The following is a 12,168-nucleotide window of genomic DNA, read 5'->3' on the forward strand; positions in this document are numbered from 1 at the left end:
GTCCTCTAGAGATCATCAGGTCCAACCCTACTGACAAAGCATGTTCCCTACAGTAGGTCACATGGGAAAGTGTCCAGACAAGTTTTGGATGTCTCCAGAAAAGGAGACTCTGCAGCCTCTCTGGGCAGCCTGTTCCAGTGCTCTGTCACTCTCATAGTAAGGAAATTCTTCCTTGTGTGGCTATAGCCTTGGATACTGTCTTGGACGGCCCTGTCTGATAGGAGCTGGGTGTGTGCAAGGGGAGTGAAGGCTCTTGTGTGTGATCTGGCTAATTTCAATTAATTATCTGTGAGTCCTTTCAGCTTTACAACACTGTTTGAATTCTGGGCTGTGCAGGGTACTCTGGAGTTTGGAGGGTACATAGAATTATAAAATCATGTAGAACCATAGAATAGCTTGAGTTGGAATAAACCTTAAATATTATCTAGTTCTAATCCTCCTGCCATGGGCAGGGTCACTACCCACTAGATAAGATTGCCCAGGACCCCAGTGAACTTGGTCTTGAGCACTGCTAAAGATGGAACAACCACAGTTTCTCTGGGAAATCTGTTGCAGTGTTTCACTACCCTCTGACACTGTCCCTTCCTTCTTTGCTCTCAAACCATGCCTTCAGATTCTGCATAGATATGGGAGGATGAGGAGGAGTTAGGGGCTGTTGTAGAGAGTGTTTAACATGCCTTCTACACTCCTGGATCATTTGGTGCTATCTTATGCCCGAGTCTCTTTCCCCAGGACACTGCTGTTTAGAGCAGAATTCCCTTCTGCACAAGCTTTGATGTGCTGGCTCTGGTGGAGTTGGAGAACTCTTCCTGAGCTCCAAAGGGCAGTAACTGAAAGGGTTTTACAGCCTGTGTCCTACTACTGTATACCTCCAGGAATGATACAACTATAGAATAGTTTGTGTTGGAAAGAAAGCACACTACCATGGGTAGGGATGCCTTTCACTAGATCAAGCTGCTCTTTTAAGCCAGTCAAGGTTCTTCTGAGTGGCATCCTTTCTCTCCAGCATGTCAGTAATACTACACAGCTTGGTGTTGTCAGCAAACCTGCTGAGGCTGCCTTCAATCCCATGATCCAATCCCACTGACAAGTTGTTAAATAATGCCAATCCCAGAATGGAACACTACTTGTCACTTCTCTCTACCTGGACATCAAGTTGTTTACCATAACATTTTGAGTGCAACCATCTAGCCAGTTCTTTATCCACTGAGTGGCTCTTCTGTTAAATACAAATCCCTTCAATTTAGAGATGAGGATGATGTGTGAGACACAAATACTTTGCACAGCACAAAAGGCCCCCTTGTGTCCTCACCCCCTGCCAGAAAGAATCTTCCATTCCTAGCAACTTGAGATTAAAGGAATTACATGAAGGCTGAGGCTGGGACATAGAAAATTTTACTGACTATGAGAAAGGAAATGAGCTCGCTTATGGGTGTCTGTCTGTCCATGTAGCACTTAGAGATGACAAAACTGCACCAACCACACACAATGGAGATGCCACAAAGCATCCATCTTCCTGCTCAACAGAAAGAGAGGGGCCAGCAGATCTCCCAGTTTGCCATTTGGGTACCTTACAGTCTGGAAGAACAGAAGGCATAGAAGAGACTGGAGCTAGTAGCAGATATAAAGACAAGCTTAGGCCAAGATTACAGGGAATCCATTCTTCCCTCCTTTGGAAGGGGAACACTGGAAGCTCTGTCTTTCTGATATCAATGACCAGGAGCTCAGTCCTCAGTCCAGCATGAGCTTCTCAGTTCCTGGGGTTCCTTATCTGGACTATCACTTGTAGTGTTAGTGTAAGAAAGACCTTCCTAAGCACATGTATCAGTACAGGTTGGGGATGACCTACCGGAGAGGAGCTCTGTGGAAAAGAACAGGGGGATCTGGTGGATGACAAGTTGGCCATGAGCCAGCAGTGTGCCCTTGTGGCCAAGAAGGTGAATGGGGTGCATTACAAGGAACGCGGCCAGCAGGTCAAGAGAAGTCAACATTCCCCCCCCCTACTCTGCCCTGATCAGGCCTCACCTGGAGTACTGCATCCAGTTCTGGGCTCCCCAGTACAAAACAGACAGGATCTCCTGGAAACAGTCCAGTGGAGGATGACAAAGGTGAGAAAGGGCATGGAGCATCTCTCCTATGAGAAAAAGCTGGATGACCTGGATCTGTTCAGCCTTGAGAAAAGAAGACTCAGAGGGGATCTTATTAATGTTTATAAATATCAAAGGGACATGGTCAACCTCTTCTCAGTAGTCTGTGGGGACAGGGTAAGGGGAAAAGACCATAAACTCGAACATAAGAAGTTCGACACCAATATGTATAAGAACTTCTTCACGGTGAGGGTGAACGGAGCAGTGGAATGGGCTGCCCAGAGAGATTGTGGATTTTATAGTGACTGTGATCTGCCCCAGCCCAGAGGTACCTCTACAGAAGTGACAATTTTCCAGGCAGCTCATGATGAATGGAAAATATCTCAGCTAATTACATAGAATATGTGGTTCTTTTCCCTTACACTGCTGCTTCATTTCCTGGCTTATGCTGCACTCATTCCCTCATGGAAGCTTCTTCTGAGTGCTGGGATTGAGAAGCCCCAGGAATTCTGGTCAAGGAATGAGTCAGTGATGGCAGAGAACTGAGCAGTGTCAGATGGTTCGAGCAAAAACAAATAATGTTTGCCTGGGGCACTCTGAAGGCATTGTTTCTGGCCACAATGACAGCAAGGGCCCAGCAGCTCCCAGCCCTGCAATCCTTGACTGAACACACAAGAGCTTCCCTGCATGACATTGTGCCATATCTTTGTTTTCACCTCCCTCCCAACTTGCTCTAGGAGTCACCTGTGGACCTGTGGTTGGCTTCCCAGTGGCATTCATTTCTCTTCCTCACCCATCTGCTCTCTGGAGAAATTGCTTGACATCCCTGCACTCCTCTGAGCAGTCCCTACACTTTCACAAACTATACTGTCAACTCATCTGGAGGCTTGTCCTTCTCAGAGCATTGCAGATTTGCCCTACCAGAAAGGTCCCCTGTGTCTACTCAGCCAGCTCCCCATGACCTCTGTCCATTCCAGTGAGTGAGTGCACATGTGTACCTTATATGTGTAGGTGTGCATGCACGAGGTCATGTTTCTGTGCACGCACTGTTTGCATATGCATTTGTGAGTGCATTGATGTAACTACACCTACATGCAGGAGCAGGTATATTTTGTCCTGCCTATGTATCTGAGTGTGCAGTGTGTGTGCACACATGATGCTAATGCACATGTGCACAGAATTATCTTGATCCTATGCCCAGTTCCAGCAAGACCCAGAACATGCAGTGTCACCTCTCTGTGTTGGTGTCAGGTGCTGGTGCAAGCTTAGCCACTCTTAGTTTGATGGGATGGAAGAAAAGTTGGAGTGTTTGGATTTCATCTATCCTTTCTCCGGTGCATTCCAGCAGTTTTCAAAAGCTAATCTGTTTCCATGAGGCAACCCCAATTCCTGGCACATCTAAAAGGATTTTTCTATGAGACTGCTGACTCCTTGGGGTGCAGTAACTTTGAGTTTCAGAGGCTCTTTGTCAGGGGATGCAGCAATTAGGAGAGGAAGGAATACCTAGAGAGACCAACAGGAGGGAGCTGGTGACACTGCATCTGGGATCGATGGCTTCAACATAATAGCAGTGACACTGTAAATGTCCCTAGACACCCCTATCTGAAAACCATCCAAACCCAGTACTACCACCATCCCTCAAATGCAACCTCAAAAGAGACTCCCCAGGAGAAGGCTTTCCCCACTGTTCTGGCTTGGGTGAAGAGCAAGAAGTTTGACTGCAGCTTCCCTTTGCCCAAGGGAAAACAGAGGAATTTCAGTATCAATTTGCATCACCCTGCAGGGAAAAACATACGTATGCTATGCTTTGAAAAGTTTTCATTAAAAAAAATTAAAAAAAAAAAAAAAAAAAAAAAAAAAAAAAAAAAAAAAAAGGTTTGGCATTTGCCAGATTTAAGATTTCCTTTGGAAACATTGCACGTACTGTATCCAGTGTGAACCACTACTAAATCCAGTGAGCTTTTGCCAGAGTTGCAAAATTGCCATCCACCATAGAATATCCTGTATACCACAGAATTCTACAAACATCAATCAGGATCCCTAGGAGTGCTTAGAAGAATTTCAGATTCTCTTTGAAAGGTATAAATGAGCAGAGTTGCAGAAAATCTCTTTTACACAAACCTGTGATCTGCTGCTCTCAGGCCCAGGTTGAATGGGGCTCAAACCAAGGGCAAACTCGGAAGTAACCCAGCTAGATGCTCCATTCAGCATCTGTCCTAGACTAACAAAGAGCCTGACGAGACCTTGTGAACAATAGGCAAGGCTGCCCTAGACGTAGTTCTAGACGTGAATGAAGGATGAATGTCTACAGTGTGCCCCACCCTCCAGTGCTCAAGGGAGTGATGGATTTGTGCTAATTCCCATCAGAGCAAGAGTTCTCGCATCTGACCATAGTAAGCAGAAGTAGAAAAAAATCACAGAGGGACACAACGAAGGATGCAGAAAAAGTTTATTGAGTCTAAGGAGGGAAATGACGTCACTCCAAGTGGAGGCCCCGAGTGTGGGGAGCAGCAGGAGCAGACAAGAATCTGATCCCCTTTTCCTATGCCAGAGTCGCCACGGGACAGCTATCTAAGTGCTCATGAATGAGAGAGGCTGGCAGTTCACTCGGTTGGTTTCTGGGACCATCACAGACAGTTTTAGGGAGAGCAGAAGACAACAAAGAGGAGAGCGAGAAAGAATGAGTGGAAGGGAATATTGGTAGACATTGGCCGTGCTGTCAGAGAAGCCAGCCAGGCCCCTGCTGTCTGTCCTGACAGAGCAAGCCAGACATGGTCATCTACACTGAAAACAGCAGCACAAAGTCAGTTCTCCTGTCCAGCACCGTGTCCTGAGATCGTGGGGTTCCTTGTGTGGGGCCATGCCCAGCATCTTTAGTTGCACCTTCTGCCACAGTAGCGGTTGGAAATGCAGGAGAGGTCAAAGCCCCCCGAGGTGATGGGCACGCCCTCACAGCTGAGGATGCTGCCAACAGCAGCGGAGGTGGAGGAGCCCACAACGGTGTTCTGAGGGAAGGAGCTGAGGATGGGTCCGGGCAGGATTACCACCACAGGAGAGGGCTCAATGGCAATGATGGAGTCCTGGCACTGCCTGACACAGGGCTCATTGCAGCTGCTGGCCAGAGGAGTGGGGCCGCAGGGCCGGCATGGCACACACGGGTTGCAGCAGGACATGACTTGGGTCTGGATGTGCACCTGTTGGGAGAGAGGGTTGGGCAGAGAACCTGGAGAGTGTAAAGCAATCTGCTATCCCACAGTGAGAGAACCAAGGCACATGCAATGCAGGGAGCTGGAGCCATTCTGGAGAGGGCCAAGGCTATCTTGGCCTCCTTCTGTCACGATCCAGATAGAGCCTCTCCACTGCCTATTCAGCTACTCGGTTGGACTGGATGATCTTATAGGTCGTTTCCAACCTTGTGATTCTATGATTCTATGATTCTACTCCTGAGACCCTAGCCCAGAAAGCCCGCGAGTGTAGGCCCAGGCACCCTCCCAGAAAAACTTTCTCCCCTCTTCCCTCTTCATTGACAAGCAGCTCCAAGATTCGGCATGGAAGAGAGTTGACAGCAGATGAGAGGTTCACGGGGCTCAGGCTGCCTTCTGGAGAGTGAGAGAGACAAGAAGGGGACTCGCACTCACCTGGTTCCGAAGAAGAAGGTGGCTGGAGTAATGGATGAGGGAGCAAGGACCTGGGCTGCCTTTTATAATGGTCCTACACTGCCCCATATCCAGAGGCAGTGCTTATAATAGTGATTATTTTCTGACAAGTTCTTCTTTAATGCAGATCATCTTGCCTAATGATATGGGCCATGTGTTTTCTTCCTGCGCTGCTGTGTTTCATTACCAGCTTTAGATCATGCCCATCCCACACTGAAGGCATCCACTGAGTAGCAAGAAGGGAGGCCCAAGCATTTCCGCTCAACACAAGTCTGTGTGGTTAACAGCCTCAGTGAACATGCTGGTAGAGTCCAGCAAAGGCAAATGATGTCAGCCTGGGCCACTCCTTAGGGATTCTTAGTTTCCTTTCTGGCAAGAGTTGTAGCAGCTATTGAGTCTGACCCTCTCCTACTTGACACTGCTCTGTGGAATATTTTGCTGCCCTACTTTGTTTCTACTCATTTTGCTTCAATGTTCTTAATATGAGGCAAGAAGTTTTGGAGAGTGCTTTCCACATCTTAAAAGAAATGCCCAACAAATAAATTGTGTAACAAAAGGGTTGTTTTAATAAGAAAGCTGATCTGTGCCTGTCAGCACTGTTTCATTCAAGGTTGATCATTTCTGATTGAGAAAGAGCAAGAATATCCTCATAGACAACCATCGTGTCTTACATTCCTGTGGGTAAGAGAGAGTCAGGTGGAAAGATGATTTCCTCATGTTTGAGGAAGAGCTGGTCAGAGATCATCTAGGCAAAATTATTGTGCACAAGTCCATGGGTCCCAATGGAATTCATCCATGATTGATTAGAGAGCTGGTAGATTGCAAAACTACTCTCTATCATCCTTGAAAGGTTTTGGAGAATGGAAGAGGTGACTGAGAACAGGAAAATAGCCAGTGGTACTCCAGACATCAAGTCAAGAAGGACAATTCAGTATACTATGGATCAATTAGTCTCATCTCCATCCTTGAGATGCTCCATCCATGTGATGGAGCAACTTGTTCTGGATGCCATATCTGAGCAATTGAAAGAAAAGAAGGCTATCAGGTGTTGTCAGCATGGATTCACAAGTGGAAATCATGTTTGATTAACCTGATAGCTAGCTGTCAAGATGAAAGGAGATCAGTGGATATTGATTTCAGCAAAGCAACTGATAGTGTTTCCCACAACATCCTTGCACAGGAAAGTCTGAGCTGGTGTTCTGTGGGCAGACTCTAACATTATTGGTATTGCTTGGGAGCATTGTGTGTGAATCTCTCATCTGCTGTCCTTCTACCCCTGCTCTGCTGTCAAGCACTTGATGTCCTGGACATGCAAAGTTTTGGCTCAACTTTGTGGGGCCACCCATGCCACTATCCCAGCAGCTCTTATTTTCTTCCTTTCCCTCTTGAAGCAATCTGCTCACTCAGTTTTGTGGATTGTGTTCTCAGCAGGATTTACTTTCCTAAGCTCTTCAATGCTTGATTCCTTCTAGACATTACCAAGCTATTCTAGGCAAGACAGTATTTTGCCCTTTTAGTAATACAGGCTGTCAACGGTTTATGGGCTGGTCCGGCCCAGTTCCGTGACCAGCAGGGCGGAGGGATCTGCGGATCCGCGCCTCTGGGAAAGGGGAAGCAGGGGACCCCAAAATACTTGAAAACAACAGCACTGATCTGAGGTGAAACAAATGATTTTACTAAATATAGTATTAGTAAAATACAATGAGAGAGAGAGAGAGAGAGAGTCTGTTTGAATTGTATAGACCTCACCACAATGCTGGGGTGAGAAGTGCAGTCCAGTTGAGTGACTGAAGTACAGACGGCGAAGCGCAGGCGGCGAAGCGCAGGCGGCGAAGCGCAGATAGCGAAGCGCAGACAGCGAAGAGCAGGCGAAGAAGAAAGATCAGGTGACCTTGCTTGGAGTTATATCCCCTTGCTGACCGCAAAGTCTCCTGGGGAAAAGTAGTTCTTCTCCGACGGACGAACATTCGGCAGATATCAAACCCCACCCCCAATGCATTACATGATGTTATGGTGTGGAATACTGATGACCAAAAATCATAAAACCATGACACAGGCATAGTAAAGCATGGAGATGCTGAGTGAGAGAACTAGGAACATGGCTGGGCCTAATCAGGGTACATTAACATTTCCTTTTGAGGAGCAGAATACTGCAATTTATGTTGGAAAATCTAACAGACAAAAAAACCCACAAAGATTAACAGCCTGTTCTAGTCCTCTGTCACTCTAACTGTAAAGAAGTTCTTTCTTGTGTGTTAGTGTGAACACCCTGTTCTCCAGACTTGATCAATTAATTCATATCTCACCTCCAGGGACAGTCATGAAATTAAGAGTGGGTGAATGGATACTTGGAGAAGGAAGGATGAATATTTGCATTCCTGTCTGTATGAAAGAAGAGAGAGAGAATGAGAGGAGATAGATGGAAAATGAGGTGGGCAGTTGTCAACAGAGGCCATGAGAAGAGCGATACAGGACAGACAAAGGCTTCAATTTTAAAGTTTACTGGTGCCCTCACTGCAGCATGAATCCTTGCTCTGATATCATTTCTTTCTGAAATCTTAGAGCCATGGCAAAGATGAACAAGATATTTGTGATTGAATTCATACTCTTGGTCTTAATAGACCATTCCAGGTGGCACATGGTCCTGTTCGTCATTCCTTTCCCCAGGTTTCTCCTAATCTTGATGGAAACCTCCTCACCTTCGTAACTGTGGGAAGGTACCAGCACCAAATTATCTCAAAGTATTTATTGCGAACCATGTACATCATTGTCCATTTCTATTGTGATACTGAGCCTCTTCTGAGCCTGGCATGCTGGGGCAAATTATCCACTGAAATCCTTGACCTTATGGTTTCTGTTCTCATCATCTGAGTATTCTTTCATGTAGTTTCCTACACATGTATCATTTCCAAAATTCTCCTTGTTCTGTCTCTTTTTTCACTCACCAGAAGGCATTCTCTGACTGTTGCTTCCATTTTCCACAGTTCCCATTTTCCAAGGATTTTTCAGGACTCGGATATCGTGTTGCATACCATCTTGCCTACCTCAGACCTAACGGTTTTACTTACATTGGCCTAAGTCAATGGTTGCTATGAGTACTGCAGACTTTTTGCTAGAGAATTCAGGGAGGTGCACCCTAGTCAGGATGGAGTTTGGCTGCGTTGGATGTAGCACTCTTCTGCAGGCTCAGACAGGACTGTTCTGCCACTGACAGCCACTCTACTGGAACTGTCACCTCCTTGGGGCCTTTAGGGTTGCTCATGAGGAATGCAAGGCCTTGGCCCCAGAGATGACAGTACCAGTGGATGCAATCACTGGCCTGTCTGTTGGGAAGTGAGTAGGTGATACTGATGCCACTGCCCTGACTGGTCTTGACTCACAGCTCCCGCTGCACTTGGTCTTTGCTCACAGCCACTGCTGAGAAGAAATGAATGTTCCTTGTAAGGTCCTAGCACAACAAAAGGGTATGACTTAATGTCTCCTTCTTTAGGAGATGCCATGGCTCCCTTAGGAAAGAATTTCCAGGCTGCTCTACACATAACCATCTGCCCTGCTTCCTTCTAACACCCTTTCTTAGGTAATAACGAGCAGTGGTGTAGTGCTCTGTACCCCTGGGTGCACCTGACATGGGTCAGAGCAGGATGATGTAGGATGATATAGGTTGCCCAGCACTACTGTAACTACAAAAACTCAGTCACAGGAATAAGTTCTATGTTGTGGCCCATGACACTGTGCACCTTCTCACGCACTCATGAAGGGAATTCATAAACCGGCACCCACAGACATTTACACAAATCCAACGCACAGAAGATGCGAGTGCATGCTGATGACCCTACAAATGTTAATGTGCCTGTGTGACTAGAGTGATATTGGCTATCCTCCAAAGTTTAGGCACCTATCCCATTCTCCAAGATCTTTTGAAGGTGATAAAGAGCAGTTTGGCAATCACTCCTGCTATTCCTCTAATCCCTCAAAGGTGAGTCCTATTGGGGCCCATGGATCTGTGTGCATTGATTTTGCCTAGATGATTTCTGAGCCTTCCTCAACCATGGGGAAAGCATCCTTTCTCCAGACTCTCTCTCTTACCTCCATGGTCTGGAATGTCCAAGAGGCAGTTTTAGAAGTGAAGACTGAAGCAAGGTCAATATTCATCATCTCCCCCTTCTCAGCATCCCCTGTTACCAGGGCACTCTCCCTGTTAAGCAGAAAACCCGCATTTTCTCTCATCTTTCTTTTGCTGTTAGCAGTCTTAAATAAGCCTTTCATATTGTGTTTCATCTCCCTCACCAGATTTAATTCTAAGTGGACCTTAACCTTCATCATTGTATCCTTGCAGTCCCTGACACCATTCATACATTCCTCCCAGGTTGCCAGACTCTTTTTCCACACTGCATAAACTTGCACGTTCTCCTGGTGTTTCTCCATGAACTTCTTTCTCATCTATGCAGATCTCCTGCCATTTTTACTCAATTTCTTAATGAAGTTGGATTGAAATGTGACTGCTGGGCAAATCTACACATCCAGTGCTTTGCTGTGACCTGTGCTCTTCCCACCATGCAGCATATTTTGGGCGTGGATGGGGAACTGTTGCAAAACACCTTTGGAAGAGGAGAAAGCAGCTGAGCACCTGCAGCATCCCCATCAAGAGGGATTGGAAGGACAGCAGAGAAACAGGATAAGATGGGATGAGGTGGTGTTGCTGAACCCTGGTCCCTCGGCTGTGCCTGATGTGGGTGAGAATATGATGAGCTGCCATGCAGGTCACTCGGCACTACTGAAAAACTGGAAAATCAGCTGTGGCAATAGGTCATGGGCTGCAGCCTGGGACACAGGGCACTTGCTCATGCCTACAAGAAGGGAATCATGCACATTTCGGCATTCACAGACATCTGCACAAATCCAACACAGAGAAGGCACAAGTGTATGCTAATGGCCCTCTATCTGTTAATGAGATTGCATAATACTCAGAGAGACAGCACAGAGAGGAAGGGCACACTGACTGACCTGAAGAATACACTGATGTTGATGTTTGCTCTGTTGGGCAACCAACAGAGCAAACATCATTAGTTGAGCTGTACTAACCTGTGCTGAGAACTGCTGGGAATAATCACAGAAATATGCATTTAACACTTAAGGAAAATATATATAATATATACTTGTAGAAAAAACAAAAGGCACTATGATGTGGAAAGAAAGAAAGAGCTCTTCAAGGAGAGGATCTACGCAGTGTAATTTCAGAAAAATCGATTTTGTTCTATACAATGACACAAAATCAGCGTTCCCATCCTCAGAAAGGACAGAAGATTCACTCAGTGGATGTGTGGCTCCTCTAACTCTTTCACATTGAAGGGGGCCATGTGTTACACCATTTCTTGTTGGGCATTTCTAGAAAAATGCAAAGGATACTGCAAGTCCTCTTGCCTCATAGCAAGAGCACAGAGGCAAAAAGAGAGGAGACAAAAAGAGGAAAGCAGAATATTCCATAGAGCGGGTGGGATAGAGTCACCCTCAGGAGGAGGCACATGTCTTACCAGAAAGGAAACTAAGAATCCCTAAGGAGTGGCCCAGGCTGACATCATTTGCCTTTGCTGGACTCTACCAGCATGTTCACTGAGGCTGTTAACCACATAGACTTGTGTTGAGCGGAAATGCTTGGGCCTCCCTTCTTGCTACTCAGTGGATGCCTTCAGTGTGGGATGGGCATGATCTAAAGCTGGTAATGAAACACAGCAGCGCAGGAAGAAAACACACGGCCCATATCATTAGGCAAGATGATCTGCATTAAAGAAGAACTTGTCAGAAAATAATCACTATTATAAGCACTGCCTCTGGATATGGGGCAGTGTAGGACCATTATAAAAGGCAGCCCAGGTCCTTGCTCCCTCATCCATTACTCCAGCCACCTTCTTCTTCAGAACCAGGTGAGTGCGAGTCCCCTTCTTGTCTCTCTCACTCTCCAGAAGGCAGCCTGAGCCCCGTGAACCTCTCATCTGCTGTCAACTCTCTTCCATGCTGAATCTTGGAGCTGCTTGTCAATGAAGAGGGAAGAGGGGAGAAAGTTTTTCTGGGAGGGTGCCTGGGCCTGCACTCACGGGCTTTCTGGGCTAGGGTCTCAGGAGTAGAATCATAGAATCATAGAATCACAAGGTTGGAAACGACCTATAAGATCATCCAGTCCAACCGAGTAGCTGAATAGGCAGTGGAGAGGCTCTATCTGGATCGTGACAGAAGGAGGCCAAGATAGCCTTGGCCCTCTCCAGAATGGCTCCAGCTCCCTGCATTGCATGTGCCTTGGTTCTCTCACTGTGGGATAGCAGATTGCTTTACACTCTCCAGGTTCTCTGCCCAACCCTCTCTCCCAACAGGTGCACATCCAGACCCAAGTCATGTCCTGCTGCAACCCGTGTGTGCCATGCCGGCCCTGT

At 46.7% G+C, this 12,168-nt stretch overlaps 1 protein-coding gene across 1 annotated transcript; it reads right to left on the minus strand.

Annotated features, from left to right (window-relative positions):
- Positions 1 to 4,960: 4,960 nt before the first annotated feature.
- LOC125684387 (feather keratin Cos1-2-like) lies at positions 4,961 to 6,460 on the minus strand. The gene is made up of 3 exons (XM_048926516.1): positions 6,415 to 6,460; positions 5,726 to 5,826; positions 4,961 to 5,281 (listed from the first exon to the last, which is right to left on the minus strand). The coding sequence occupies exons 1-3, from the start codon at positions 6,458 to 6,460 to the stop codon at positions 4,961 to 4,963; spliced, it is 468 nt and encodes a 155-aa protein (XP_048782473.1).
- Between the last annotated feature and the right edge of the window lie 5,708 nt (positions 6,461 to 12,168).

Source organism: Lagopus muta, chromosome 25 (genome assembly GCF_023343835.1).
Source record: "Lagopus muta isolate bLagMut1 chromosome 25, bLagMut1 primary, whole genome shotgun sequence".
NCBI classification, from domain to species: Eukaryota; Metazoa; Chordata; class Aves; order Galliformes; family Phasianidae; genus Lagopus; species Lagopus muta.